The sequence below is a fragment of the Cetorhinus maximus genome, chromosome 13 (assembly GCF_964194155.1).
Source record: "Cetorhinus maximus chromosome 13, sCetMax3.hap1.1, whole genome shotgun sequence".
Classification (NCBI taxonomy): Eukaryota; Metazoa; Chordata; class Chondrichthyes; order Lamniformes; family Cetorhinidae; genus Cetorhinus; species Cetorhinus maximus.
The window spans coordinates 90754482-90770323 of record NC_135891.1 but is presented as its reverse complement, the minus strand read 5'-3'; the positions used below and the strand labels follow the sequence as shown (position 1 = coordinate 90770323).

The 15842-nt window shown below is 42.6% G+C and overlaps 1 protein-coding gene across 1 annotated transcript in view; it reads left to right on the top strand.

The window, feature by feature from the left end:
• Nucleotides 1–15842, top strand: part of grin3bb (glutamate receptor, ionotropic, N-methyl-D-aspartate 3Bb) — a 55193-nt gene that overhangs the window by 19319 nt on the left and 20032 nt on the right. The window contains exons 2-3 of the mRNA XM_078554743.1: nucleotides 2833–3431; nucleotides 6585–7632. Of these exons, the coding sequence (XP_078410869.1) occupies nucleotides 2833–3431; nucleotides 6585–7632 (1647 nt within the window). The remainder of the gene's footprint in view (nucleotides 1–2832; nucleotides 3432–6584; nucleotides 7633–15842) is intronic.

Sequence of the window (15842 nt, the reverse complement as noted above, 5' to 3'; positions counted from 1 at the left end):
GAGGGCGGGCCCCAAATGCAGAAGTCCCACCACCATTTCCAATAGATTTAATTTTTGCTGGCAGGAGGAGAGGGAGGAGAGGGGGGAGGGGGCCAGAGTGTGATTCCCATTTTGGCTATTCCTATAGCCTTAACCAGCAGCATGAAAGTGACGAATTGATGGAGTGGACATAAATGCTCTTGAAGGGCAGATAAAGTCTGTTTAAAAAACAGACTTTAAGGAGAGAGTTTTAAAAAAATCATCTGCTGCTGGACTGCTTTCCATCTGGTGTATGTTAGAAAAAATATTACCATCTGTACAGTTTCAATAGAATTCTTTGTTGACATTTCCCAAGGGCTGTTGTTATTTCATAATAAATTCTTGGCTGAGTTTTAGAAGCTACAATTATATCAGCAGCTGTTCTGAGGTCACAGTTTGATTGACAGTTTAAAGGGGCTATTAAAGGGTTAGCTGCCTTTGATGTGGCTATTGAATAGAAATTTATTTATTTTTTCTAAGCGATTGAACACTTGAGATTTTAAAGGTTTAAATGGGATTTGTGAATGGGAGTTTTTCACTATCAAGTGTATATGAGTGAGAACTATATTAAATTGTTAGAAGTTTAATTTTTTTCATCTCCACATGACTCCTGAGGTATACCCATGGTAGATGCTGGGTGAGTGACTATGGAAGTGGCATGGAGGTATGAGGGGCCATGGGAGTGGATGGGGCATGAGCTGGTATGGAGAAGCCATAGGAGTTATGAGAGGGTGTGGAGGTGGATAGAGGGCATGAGTTGGCATGGAGGGACCATGGGGGAGTGGTATGAGGGACCATGATGGTGGCATGGGGTTGAAGGAATGTGGGGGTTGAGGGTTGGCGGGCATAACAGCTTTTAAAACAACTGGGACAAAGTCCTGGAAAACTAAGGTGAGCCTTCTAACTGGCCCACCTAGGCACTCACCTGACCCCCAGCCACCTACAATCTGCTTTTGGGGTTAGCGGTCCTGACTCTATCCTGCCCCAGCCTCGCCGCAGAGAAAATTGGCCCTAATATGACCATTTAAACTGAGGCAGGTCTGCTGAGTTGGAAAATTATCCCACATGGCAAACCCACCTCAGTAAAAAAAAATCTGGCTCTGAGTCTTTGCTGCATTTGCTGAAACTTTGGGAGGAGAAATCTGGGGAACAGCTGGTAATTATATGCGACTTGCCTGCCTTCTGTTCTTTGTGCCATACCAACTTAAACCAAAACCCTGTGTTCCGCCCTTTAGGTGGGCCTTACAGAACCCATGGCACGATTTAAAGAAGAGCAGGTGTCCTGGAAAACATTCCTCCCTCAACTGTATCAATTACATCAACCATAGACAAAAACAAATTGATTGCCCATTTCTCTCATTTGCTGTCTTTCCTGATTTGTACCCTACTATTTTCAGCAGGTCCCTCCTGCTGGGGATGCAGTAGTTAAGCAACATCTCCGTCAAGGTGTTTAAATTCCTCCGGTTTTCTTCAGTTTACTCAGGAACCTTGTCTTCCTCCCTCCCTCTCCCCTCAACCATTCAGCATCTTCAGGGGAGGAAAGAAGAAAATTGGCCATCAGTCCACTATCCCTATGGTGCTGAATTATAGCCCACTCCAATGCCAATGCATTAAGACAGGGTAGCATAGACTTCTATCAGTCAGGTTCACTGTTTTACCTGTGTGCAATGTTTCATGTCTTGACATCAAGCTTCAAAATAATCCATATACCATGTCCCTGAGCATTGACCAGAATTAATGCTTTGATAAGATTCTTGTTCAAACTCATTCAGAGCAGGCACTATTTCTTATTGTACAAGACACTGTACAACAAACAAGGAATAAATTTGTACTGAGTACAGTAAACCTGGATTAATATGTTTTTAACAATTAATCCCATTCTGCAAATGTCATTAATTAGGATGTAATCATTGGGTGGAGGGGAAAATGAATCTCAAATCATTAATTTCTCCCCCAAAGAATTTTTAATGTATTTTAAACGCAGACAAAAACAAAAGTTCAGTTGTTAGAAGTCTAGTGTAGATATTTTCATTCCTCTCCATTTTCTCCTCTTTTCCCAAAGGTAATGATTCTTCTAGTTGAAGGGAAGTCATCCTTGGGTCTTCAAATAGCTCTTACATGAGGCACTGACTATTGGCAGGATAGTCATCCATGGAGGGAGTTAAGGTGGAAGTTGTTATCAGCCTTGTCAGGAGCCTGCGTAATTGTTGCATTTGTTTCTTAAGTTAGGTAACTTGCATTCAAATCCCCAGCATGAAATCCGATGCCTACAATGTTGAGATTGGACTAAATTACTTTAAAATCAGAACGGTAGAACCAGAAATGCATGAAAAATATGTCTAAAATATTGCTTAGAAAAATAAATTTTTACTCAAACTGTACTGAACATTTTGAATAGTTTCTTAAGTGCCTAACATGTGGAGCTCTTAACCAAACTACTGATAAGCTCCATCTATAGAATTAATACAGAGCACTCATTCCCTGCAGGAACACAGCCCGCTTAAGTCAGTCTGTAGAACTTGGATGCAGGAAGGCAAAAGGTTTAGAAAAATGTAGATATGGAATAATGTAACCTAATGGAACTGGAGAGGTTATAGGAATTCAGTTACGGTATTGGGTGAGTTGGATGCTGGCCCAGTGCTGGGTGAGTTGGCAGAGGTTTGGATTAATTTTGGGTTGGTGTTGAGTTTGTTGGGTGCCAAGCTGGTTTTATTCCTGGAGATTTGAGTTTAAATTCCCTTTTTATCCTTGATGTTTTAGATAATCTTGTTTTCAAACTCCAACTCTTAACTCCAAAACTAATTTACTTTCCAGAATCCTTTGCATCTGCAGATGAGCATGGAAAGCTCAGTGGCCTCCTTGATGGACTTGCTCATCAATGTCCTTAAAACCAACTCCTGGTATGATGTCAGTGTGATTTTGTGCCACAGCTGGGATATCTCCAGGTTCCTCAGCTACGTGAGCAACAACTCTAACTTTGAACTGCGGGCTTTACTCAACTTAACAGACTTGGATGATGCAGGCATCATTCAGTTTTTACACGAGAAATTGAACGATTTAAAGGACTCATCCACTTCTGTTTTGATGTTTAGCAGTAATGCCAAATGCTCTGGCTTTGTCTTTGAAACGGCAGCTGGGTTGGGTTTGACTTCCCCTGAGTTTCACTGGGTTATTGGTCATCCACTAAACGTTGAGGAGCTGCAAACCACAGGCCTACCTCTAGGTCTCCTTGCCTACGGTGAAGTGAACAAACCAGTTCTGGGAAATTATGTGAGGGATGCGGTGGAGCTGATAGCTAGAGCCATATCAACAGCAGTGTTTATTCAGCCAGACACGACACTTATCCAAAGCATGGTGAACTGTAATGACAAACAGAAAGAAGGAGCGTTATCTTCAGGTCAATATCTTTCAAGGTAAAACTCTTATCATGTAAACATTTCAATGAATTCAATTTTTTATTCCCCTGTTTTCTTCAGCCCTCAACTGTGGTTAGAGTTATCATTCCACAGCCACTGTAAATCACCCAAGTGGCCTTTGATGTTTTAGAGTAAGCATTAAGTGTCAGCAGGCACGAAGGGGTGTGGGGGGAGGTGCCAAGAGAATAACAGCCAGAAGTTGAACCCAGGATCTCTGGGTCTGATAGCAATCAATAAGTTTTATAAAAAATAAAATGATTATGTCCCAAACTCTCATTATGATTAAATGTCTTTGTTACTTGCAGCTATTTGTTTAAGAGATTTATTTTTCTTGAAGCAGTCAATGCTGATCCTGGGAAGCTGCTAGGAAATGATACAGAGTCTGACAACCTGACTTTAATAAATTGACATAAGTCAGTTATCATTAACCCTGCTTGAAACAGGCTTCAGCTGTCCATGTTTACCAGGTGTCCACAGACTGTTCATCTCAGTGACACTTAGCAATCACCCTTTGAACTGGGTTCTCTGGATGGTGAAGTGCAAAGAAGCTCATGTTTCCTGATAGCACTCCATTCGCCCACCCCCCCACTCATCCGACTGGGACAGGGCACGGAGCATCCAATACATCCTTCTTCCCAATGGATAGTGGCTGTCAAGGTCCCATGCACAGATTTTTTTTACTCTGCCACTGATAGCAGGTGTGGAAAATTCAGCAGCTGGGGCAGGAGATGGAGAGCATATTCCAAGCCTGAATTCGACCATCTAAAAGGACAAGGGCATTAGGTGCATTGGAACACTGTCACCTCCAAGTTCTCCTTCAAGACATCCTGATTTGGACATGTATTTTGTTTTATTCATTCATGGGATGTGGGCGCGCTGGCTAGGCCAGCATTTATTACCCATCCCTAATTGCCCTTGAGAAAGTGGCGGTGAGCTACCTTCTTGAACTGCTGCAATCCCTGTGGTGTAGGTACACCCACAGTGCTGTTAGGGAGGGAGGTCCAGGATTTTCACTCAGTGACATATATTGCCTTTCCTTTATCGTCACCGGGCCAAAATCATGGGATTCCCTACCTAACAGCCCTGTGCAACCACTTTCACCAAACAGATTTCAGCCGTTCAAGAAAAAGGCTCACCGCCATCTTTTCGAGCAATTAGGGTTGAGAAGTGAATTCTGATCTTGTCAATGATGTCCACGTCCTGAGAATGAGTTTTAAACATGGCACCAATCCAAACTGCCCCACCTCCACAATTGGATAATGTTCATGGGAGATACACCTATCAGCTGCACAGTGAGATTGATGGCTGCTCAAGGGCATCATTCCACCTCTGCCACTATGTTACCCGCGGGCAGGCGGGCAGCCCAGCAGCTTTCAGTGTGTGAATCCCCTGCCAAGAGCATACCACCCTCCCCCCGGATTCTCAGACCCCAGCTCCTCCCCAACCCCCTCCATCGCTGGGATCTGCCAGCTAGGCTCATTCAAAACCCTGGACTTGCCTTGAAGCCTGGGCACCATCACCACCACCTCTCAGGGACTGCCTATATTCCCAGCAGTGGCCACTGTTCAAACTAGGTACTGATTGGCCAGCAGTTCTGTAATCCAATCAGATTGGCCTGGAACTCTCTAGGGTCCTCTCAGATGGGGGTGGAAGTCTTGCCCTGAAACAACTAAGGCTGCTCCCAGCCTTTGGGGGGGCAGGCTGACAGCCAATTTTTCAGTTGGGTGGGGAGGAGTGGAGGGGGAAAATACGACACTTGTAAAACCCAGCCCAATGCTCTTATGTGCGTGGGTGAGATTGGGAGGTTTCCAATTCTCTCCACTATCCTGAAGGACTCATTTTCACAGGATTTTGGGATTGAAGAATATGGGCTAGCCTCCAGTAACTTACTCAAGTGGCCATTCCTCCCATGTGTATCCTAGATAGAATATCTCACTGGTATTTGCTATCACATGAGACATCACATCGAAGATTTTGCATTTGAAAAATTCTAAATGACCATTTTACTCAAGGGAACTGAACCGATTATAAGATGTGATCTTGTGGATTAGGCAGCCCAGAGAAGCAGTGGAAGAGGGTGCTGAAAATCTTAAGAGGTTGAGGGACAGATTTTTGACTGATTAGGCTAATGAAAGATATCAGAACCAAATTAAGATCGGAAATTTGCGATCTTTCGTACTGGTCAAGTCGATGGAGGTGCTTGTTTTCTTGGTTCTCCGTTGTGCTGTGATCCCAAGGAGATTGCGACAAATTGATGATTGGGGAAAGGTAAGGACAAGTGATGTGGCATGAACCTGATTGATTTAGGGAGTCTGGGAGAAATTTCCCAGAATTTTCCCTGAAATTGACCACAGTTATTTTTCTCACTTTCTTTTCCTTCACTCCCCGCCTCCCAGAAATTATCTTCCACTCATTATTGGGGAGGACAGTATGTAAAGTTACATGTTGAGATAAGAGCTGATGATCTTTTCTCACAGTTAATTTTGTGTTCACATGTATTATATTTAGATTATTTAAAACTTGAGCAACAGTTTACATTGTAAATATGACATTTCCACTCCTGCTTTAGCCCATCACCTGATCTATGCTTTTGTTACCTCTAGATTCAACTATTCCAATGTTTGTGGCCAGCCTTTCACCTGCCACTCTCGTAAACTGTAGTGACTCTAAAATCAGTTGTCCGTATCCTGAATTGCAACAAGTCCCATTCAACCATCACCCCTGTGCTTGCTGACCTAGATTCAGCAGTGCCTCAAAATTCTTATCCTTGTGTTCAAATCCATTATGTAACTACCTCCAGCTCTACAACCCTCAAAAAAACTCTGCATTCCTCCAATTCTAGCCTTATGTGCATTCACAATTTCCTTTGCCCCACTCTGCCCACGGCAGCCATTCCTTTAGCTATCTAGGCATAGCACTGGAATTTCCTCCCTAAATCTCTTTGCTTCTCTAGTTCCTTCTCCTCCCTTAAGACACTCTGTAAAACTGACCAATTTCACCAAACCTTTGGTCACTTGTCCTAATATCTTCTGTGGCTTGGGATTTTATGTGATGACATGGCCTTGGGACATTTTACTACATTAAAGACTATGTCAATGCATGTTGTTGTTGCCATTGTTAAAGTTCTTTTTCTGCTTTTATTCCATTCAGGTTTTTGGCAAACACATCGTTTGACGGGGTGACAGGTTACATCCATGTACAGGAGACATCTCATATTCGCAGCGATCACCGTTACCATATCTGGAACCTGCGGCAGGACCCATTCGGAAAACCCACCTGGGTCAGAGTTGGCAAATGGAACCGACAGAAAATTGAGATTGAACAAGGCATCTGGCCCAACAGAATTCAGAATGAATTGAATGAGGACAGCAGCTCATCTCACTCCAAGCTGAGGGTTGTCACATTGATAGAGTTGCCCTTTGTTTTCACCAGGGAGGTTGACCGTGACGGTAATTGTCCTGCAGGCCTCCTGTGCTTGGATCCTCACACCAAAGACCCTGCCGTGTTGGCACGACTGTTTGAGGAGCTGAACGATGAAAATGGATCAGTGCCAACAGAGTATAAGAAGTGTTGCTATGGTTACTGCATGGACCTCCTGGAGCAGCTGTCAGATGACCTTGGTTTTGACTTTGACCTGTACATTGTTGGAGATGGGAAGTATGGCACCTGGAAAAATGGTGCATGGACAGGATTGGTGGGTGATCTCCTCAGCGGTGCTGCCCACATGGCAGTCACATCCTTTAGCATCAATTCAGCACGCAGCAAGGTGATAGATTTCACCAGCCCCTTCTATTCCACCAGTTTAGCCATCCTAGTGAGGTCAAGGGACACAGCAGCTCCCATTGGCGCTTTTATGTGGCCATTACACTGGTCAATGTGGGTTGGGATTTTTGTGGCTCTCCACCTCACGGCCTTGTTTCTGACACTTTACGAGTGGAAAAGCCCTTTTGGAATGACACCCAATGGAAGAAATAGAATAAAAGTGTTCTCCTATTCCTCGGCTCTTAACTTGTGTTATGCAATCCTCTTTGGACGAACTGTCTCTAGCAAGACACCCAAATGTTGGACTGGGCGTTTCTTAATGAACCTCTGGGCAATATTTTGCCTCCTTGTCTTATCCAGTTATACAGCTAACCTGGCTGCTGTTATGGTCGGAGAGAAAACCTTTGAGGAACTTTCTGGGATTCATGATGCTAAGGTAAAAAAAGAAAGGTTTCAGAGCATTTTATTTGAAAAGAAAATGGAAACGCATTTAACAATGTAATTCTGGAGATGCTTTAAAGAGGATATCAATTCTATGCAGAGGGATCAAAGTGTTCTAATGCATGAGTCACAAAAAGTTAGTATGCAGGTACAGCAAGTAATTAAGAAGGCTAATGAAATGCTATCCTTTATTACGAGAGGGATTGAACATAAAAGTAAGGATGTTATGCTTCAGTTATACAGGGCATTGGTGAGACCGCAATTCGAATGCTGTGTGCAGTTTTGGTCTCCTTATTTAAGGAAGGATGTAAATGCATTGGAGGCGGCTCAAAGGAGGTTTACTAGATTGATACCTGGAATGAGTGGGTTGTCTTATGAGGAAAGGTTGGACAGACTGGGCTTGTTTCCACTGGAGTTTAGAAGAGTGAGGGGTGATTTGTTTGAAGTATACAAGATCCTGAATGGCCTTGACAAGGTGGACATCGAAAGGATGTTTCCTCTTGTGGATGAGTCCAGGACTAAGGGGCACTGTTTTAAAATTAGGGGTTGCCCTTTTAGGACAGAGATGAGGAGAAACTTTTTCTCTCAGAGGGTTGTGTGACTTTGGAACTCTCTGCCTCAGAAGGTGGTGGAGGAGGGGTCATTGAATATTTTTAAGGCAGAGGGAGATAGATTCTTGTTAGGCAAGGGAATCAAAGGTTATCAGGGTTAGGTGGGAATGTGGAAATTGAAACACAATAAGATCAGCCATGATCTTATTGAAAAGCGGAGCAGGCTTGAGGGGCCTAATTGTCTACCCCTGTTCCTATTTCTTATGTTCTAATTTCATAAATTAAAATGATCATATGAATAGTCCAAGTTCCTGTCTCCCACAGCCCAGGCCGGAAATCAAGAGGGAGCTTTGATTGTTTAAGTTCTTATTTCAAGTCAACTTTGAGAGCTCCCAAGGGCACCCCTGCTCAATTCTGAATTAACTGAAATTGGACTGTGTGACGATCGGAGTGCTGGCCTCAATGTTGTGGACTAGGGAGGAGAAAATTGATATATCTGTGCTCCTAATCCAAATCACTATCCAATTGGCCTGTGCTGGAAAGTTTACGTTTGAACATTGGGTGAAATAGAGTCTAGATTGGTTGTAATGGTACCCCATGCACAATACCATTGGTCAAACAATCAGGCTGAGTTACTGGATAGCCAACAGAAACAGGAAACCTTGGATTAATTTCCCTTCCTTATGCAGGGCCAATGAAACCATCTGTAGCTCTCTCTACACCTAGCTCAGCTCAGTACGGACCAGGGATGGAACTGGAACCATCCTATTGGGTTTGTGTTGGTACCGTGCCCATCTAGACCTTTACCTTTTTATATCATGGGAGCTCACTATTTGCAATTTCTGTGGAATCACAGGTCAATTCTTACTAATTTTAGAAAGTGGTTCACTGAAATGGCCCTGTCAGAAATAACATGATCTTTTAATATTTGCAAATGCAGAGTCTTGAATGAGCCCTGATTTACATCATGAATATGAATTTTAGAGCGAATCTATTTATCATCCCAGAGGGTTCGGGCACTGATGCAATTACAGGTTGAGTATTCTTTATCCGTATGTGCGAAAGCCAAACACATCCGAAAACCACACTTTGTTTGAACCTCGTTGACATTTAGCACGGGAAGTCTCTGACCTGAGCTGACACGAACCTTGCCAACTGCACCCAACCTTTAGTGCAGGAAGCCTAGTTGTTTGTCGGCACTGTTTATTTTGCAATTTTTGTCTGCACTGTTTACTTTGCAAATCCACTCCTACAAGCAGAATCACAGAGGGTGCCACGGGTGAGAACTGATGACAGGTACCCTGCCTTTATTATTCAGTGGCACTTTTCTATCCATTTTATTTACTTTAAACTATAGATAGCCTGGGCTTCGGTCATTAAAATGTAAGTAGGTCTAGGCTTACATATGATATCCAAAAATCAAAATCAATTTGTTTTTAAACATTCATGGGATGTGGGCATCACTGGCTGGGCTAGTGTTTATTGCCCATCCCTAATTGCCCTTGAGAAAGTGGTGGTGAGCTGCCTTCTTGAACAGCTGCAGTCCATGCGGTATAGGTACACCCACACTGCTGTTAGGATGGGAGTTCCAGGATTTTGACCCAGAGACAGTGAAGGAACGGCGATATATTTCCAAGTCAGGATGGTGTGTGGCTTGGAGGGGAACTTCCAGGTGGTTGTGTTTCCATGTGTCTGCTGCTCTTGTCCTTCTAGATGGTAGCGGTTGTGGGTTTGAAAGGTGCTGTGTAGGGAGCCTTGGTGAGTTTCTGTAGTGCATCTTGTAGATGGTACACATTGCTGCCACTATTTGTTGGTGGTGGAGGGAGTGAATGCTTGTGGATGGAGTGCCAGTCAAGCGGGCTGCTTTGTCCTGGATGGTGTCGAGCTTCTTGAGTGTTGTTGGAGTTGTACTCATCCAGGCAAGTGGAGAGTATTCCATCACAGTCCTGACTTGTGCCTTGTAGATTGTGGATGGGCTTTGGGGAGTTAGGAGGTGAGTTACCCACCGCAGGATTCCTGCTCTTGTAGCCACAGTATTTTTATGACTAGTCCAGTTTAGTTTCTGGTCAATGGTAGCCCCCAGGATGGTGGAATCCGAAAAGCGATCGGCCCCGGGAGTTTCGGATAAAGGATACTTAACCTGTGCTTAAAATTGCACATTTACCACAACTGCTTTTTTCCTGATTTTTTATTTTAAAAAATGTCTAATTTGATTTGTGAGTTACTGCTGCCTGAGGACAGGAAAAGCAATTAATTGGCTGCTTGGAAGGTCACTGGTGGTTAAATTAGGCTGTGTAGCCAGGGTGACCAACTGGCCTGTATTTTAAGCTATTGCCCCTTATTTTGATTGTTTGTCCTGTGTCCCTGAAGGGGTCCCTTTTGTCCCTTATTTCTAGGACAGCATATGGGAATGAGCCTGGGAGCCTCCTTTTGCCATTGCCTTTGTTTTTCCTCTTTGAATGAGTTGGCCACCAGGGGGAGTTCTGGTCATCCCTCCACCTTCCCCTGGTCCACATGATCAAAATGTTGTTTATTTTAATCCATAAGAGTTAGTCACCCTGTGTGGGACAACCTCCTAAAGAGGCAAACTCCCAAGTGGATGTAAGAGGCCCTTTATATTGGGTAAGGGCAAAGAAAGGGCATCCTTTACCCATGCCTGGAGCAGGCAGTTTTCCCTTACAAATATAGATAAAAGGTCTAATGTCTGTTTTGAGTCATGTTCCAACATTGCCTTTCACTGAGGCAATGTCGATCCCTTACTGACCCCTTCATTAGAGTGAGGTCCAAGGTCCCGGGCGTTTGAAAATCACCCATTATTTTTACAGTTTTGGCTGTTCCCCTGACCCAGCTGTAAACAGTGCCTTGCACTGCAAGTTACTACATGTGTGCTACACGTTGAGTAAGTTAGGAGCAGAAGGGCAACCTTTTCCCCCAGTGAATAATCACATTACCAGGAAAGGGATTGAAGTAGGTTAATGTAAAATGGGTCACAGGACAATGTGTTCTCTGGAGAGGGAAGCGATTGAGAGAGATTCTGGAGAAGGGGGTGATGGGTGGGGTTGTGGTCAAGCAAAAAAGGATGGGCTTTATTGCAGATTCCCCTCATCTTCTCTGCTTTTTTCCCCACTCTTGCTCTGCACTATGGCCATTTCCTGCACTCTTTTATTGAGAATCCCATGTGAGGGTCCAAGGTTCACGGTGCAGGATGTCACGGTTAAACAGAATAGGAGAGATGACCAGTTAAATCAGAGATTAAGTGATGCCGGGCTTGTGCTTTAAAATCCTGTCGGTTGTAGGAGAAAAGGAAGATGGAGAAAGCAGAAGCATTCCAGGCTGTTGACTTAATGGGAAGGAATGAGTTACAGTATGAAATGATGTTATTTCCTTCATTTCAACATAGTGAGAACACAAGTAGGAGAAAGTATATGTAGGATGGGCTTTTTAGTGCTTAGCGTCAACAAGATGCACAGCAGCAAATCACCAAAGCTCCTTCAACAGCACCTTCCAAACCTGCGACCTCTGTCACCTAGATGGACAAGGACAGCAGTTGCATGGGAACACCGCCACCCGCAAATTCCCCTCCAAGGCACAAACCATCCTGACATGAAACTAAATTTCTGTTCCTTCATTGTCGCTGGGTCAAAATCCTGGAATTCACTCCCTAACAGCACTGTGGGAGTACCTACACCACATGGACTGCAGTGGTTCAAGAAGGCAGCTCACCACCACCTTCTCAAGGGCAATTAGGGATGGGCAACAAATGCTGGCCCAGCCAACGCAGCCCACATCCCATGAACAAAGAACAAATAAAAGAGAGGGGATTAGTATCAATATAATAGGCAGGGCAGGAAGAGCTAAATTAGGGTTGGAGGAGGGTGTAAATATCAGCATAGACTAGTTGAGCTGAATAGTCTATGCTGTGGATTCTATGTTTGCATAGATGATGGGGAAAAAACATAGATGAGAGAAGAATCACCTATCAAATGGTTAACATTTTTCTCAGATCCTTTCCAGGACTGTGAGAAATGGGTTAGAAGATTCTTCCCAGATACAGGTATTGAAACTAAATTTAAGCATTATGGAAATTAAGCTACTAGATTTGACTTGAGAAAGGAAACTGAGCTTCTTGAAGGCTACTCTTTAGTATAGAGGATGTTGACTTCCTCAATTAAAAAAAAATCAAAAACCCTTAACTAGAAATAGTCTGTGCTGCTGAGCTATTCCAAAACACCTAAAGTTAAGAAAGATAATGGATAATCACTGAAGGTTGAAATGCTCTGCTGTAATTGGAGACTGTTTCACTGTGTTGAGCAAGCTGGTAGCTTCTAGATTCTGCATCGAAGATCAATGCCAGTTAAAGTTATCTCCGTGTACCTATCTGTCTTTAGTCTATAGAGGAATGCAAACTCCTGGAGCTGAAAGTTTCACTGCACCAGCAGTCGATAATATTAATGATATCTGTGCAGATTGCCAACACCCAGTTGCACAGCTCTGGTAAAATTATTTGCTGAATGTCAGTTCATGTTTCGAGAGCACTCCCTTCCTTGACATGAATTCATTTATCAATGCCAAAAAGATTTTTATCTCCATTTTATGAGGCAGCCAATTTCCTCAGTAAGGCATCTCTATCTTGTGCTCATCAATCCTTTCCCATTCTGTTGAAACCCAAAATTTGAACGTAATTAAAGATTTAGATGCTTATTAATTGCAAGCTATTAAAAATATTTTATCAAAAAACAAACAGATTTCCAGTAACATTGCTCATAGATTGTACCTAGGACAGCAATGTGATCAATAAATGGAATGGATTTCCGGATAGAATAGTGGGTGAGAATTTTGGACTCATTTAAGAAATAATTGGAAGGTACAATGGAGGAACTTTAGGGTCTTTCTGAATCAATGAACTCAACAGGGCTAAATAGCCTTCCTTATTAGTAAATACCCTGTGATCTTACACACACTGCAGCCTATAAGGTATAATGTATTACTCTGCTGTCAGGGTTGAGCTCTGACCTGACTTGTCTGTTTTAACATCACAAGAACAAATTACTCTTGTCACAGCCCGAAGTTCCTTAAAATCCAACGGTATTCATTTTGGCGCGAGTTCTTCACAATTTTCTGCTCTAACTTTGGAGAGTCCCTGATAGGACTTTTGTGTCCAACTGACTTCTCTGGTATCTACACCTGTCCCATTCTCACCTACAATGCAAAATTTGAGAGACTTATGGACTTTTCCAACTCAAGGACTGAGTCTATCTGCACAGCCACCTCATTGACTATTTCCTCTTCATTTTCCTCATACCTTCCCAACCTCTGCTTAAACAAGCCCAGACATTTATCACCCTGTGATTTCTACCTCATGTCCTTCTAGATTTTGTCAATTTGAGCATTAACAAACCTGAAGCCATCTACTCTCTGAAGACTGAAGACTACTACCAAAAATCTACTCCACTTCCTCTGAACTCCTCTTCCTCAGCTGCTTACAGAGCAATAAACCAACACATGTGCAGCCTTAGCGCCTCGTTTAGCCGGGGCTGAACTTTAAACCCCATACCCTGTTTATCGCTAAGACTGCTTACTCCCACCTTTTCAACATTATCCACTTCCATCACTCCCTCTCCCCGACAACCTTTATAAAAAATATTGCTACCCCAAGACTTGATTTCTTGAACAGAGCTCCTTGTGGTCTTCCTCAACTTACCCAAAATTGTAGCATTCATATTCCGCTCTTTACTAAATCCGGTGAGATATTGTTAAATATTCTTTATTTTTGTTATATATGTTTGAGAGTTCTGTGCTGAACATGAACTTTCCTATTCCAGTCACCCAGTTCTGTCATCAAGTGCTCCTGGGTCAATTGCAAAACATGTTAGTAAAGTTCATTCTGCACTCCTCCATTAAGTGCTTCCAGATCAGATACAGCAAAAGCCAGATATAGAATAAAGCTCCATCTTCAATGGTTAAATTCATTTAGTAAAGATGTTTTTTTTCTTAATTTCTCTTCCCCGCACCCCCACTCCTCATCCACTTCTGGTGGCAATGATCCCTTTCCTGGTTATTTTTCCATGTTGCTATACACTCTCTGCCACTTCACCCAAGTGACCATTCTTCATGTGTGATATATATTTTCCAGCAAGGGTCATGGATGTGATCATGAGCAAGAACCGTGGTTGATTTACTTCCTCTCTAACCCAAAGAGACCAATTAGATTGTCATCGTCAGTACAGCGGAGATTAGTAAAAACAGCATAAATGGGGATTGAGCCTAAAGCCATCCTAGTTTGTTATCTTCATCAATGTTATCCAGAAGATGATAGAAAGGATAGAGTTTGAACTACTATCAGATGAAGGGGACAAACCCACAAGCCCAAAGTGAGGGAAAGTCAGAAATACTTTGCCTCAGTTTTCAGAGGAAGGTATACGTTGAGATTGTGGAACCGTCAGAAATGGCTGTAGAGCTTTTAGTGGAGGTTACTATTTAAATAGAAGTGGTACTAAAGAAATTGCCTATACTTGAGGTAGAAAAATAATTGATTTGAGTCTAAGGATGCTGAAAAAGATGATTAAGAAATAGCCTAATCGTCATTTTCAAAATTCTGTGGAAAATTCTGCCAGAGGATCATACTCTCTTCCAAAGAGGATACTGGGCTAAGCCAGAAAAATCACTTTGTCTCACTTCAGTTGTTTGTAAACTTCTAGGAGTAGAATATCCATGGGATTCTCTCAATGTCTTACTATAACTTCGGTAGAAAAATGTCAGAAATCTTGGGGACTCTTTGGTTGATCTTCTGGCGAAGTTAGGGTAGAAGATCAAGTGAACTCCATGGAAAGTCCAAGCACTAGAGTTTACAATATGGGGGAAAGCATGAAGCATTTGGAGAAATGTAAAATAATCAGGATAAATCAACACGGTTTTCTAAAAAGTGTGTGGTTCCCAAATGGGTAGAGAGAGATGGTTGATGGGCTGAAAGTTAAAGGTTTGGAAGAAAGAACATTTCATGGACTGGAAAGATGAGTAGTTACTGAGGTTGGTTTTGAGGCCGGACTTCTTTACTCTAAGGAAGTGAGGTATTGACTTATGTTATGTAAAGACCAAATGGACCCTAGTAATCAAAGCCCATTACAGGTGGATTCATAAGTGGATAAAGTCACAAAACGGCAAATAGAATCTTTGGTTTTGTATTTAGAGACATAAATTACAAAAACAAGGAAGCAATGTTGAACATGTCCACGTCCTTAATAGGGCACAATTGAAGCAATGTGAAGAGTTTCAAGCACCCCCTTAAAGGAAGGGTAGAAAAGCAATCGAGAAACAAAGTGTTTAGATGCTATTGAGATGAGAGCTTACAGTTATGAAGAGAGGCTTGAAAGGTTTGGTCATTCTTCACAAAGCTTAAAAAGTTACAAGATTGTCTCAAGATTATGAATACTTAGGATAAGGTAAGCAGTGATTGTTTACACTGGTCAATAAGAGGTCTTTTAAGATGATGCTAAAAAGAATTAAAGGGGAGTTTTGAACAAAATTCTTTACCCAGATGGTGGGTGTGTTTATGTTATGAGGGGAAATAGTGCAATGTATCATGTGATTCAGACTTAGCTTCCCCGGAACAAACTGTGACTACCAACTCAGACATGTGTACAAATTCTCCAACGGT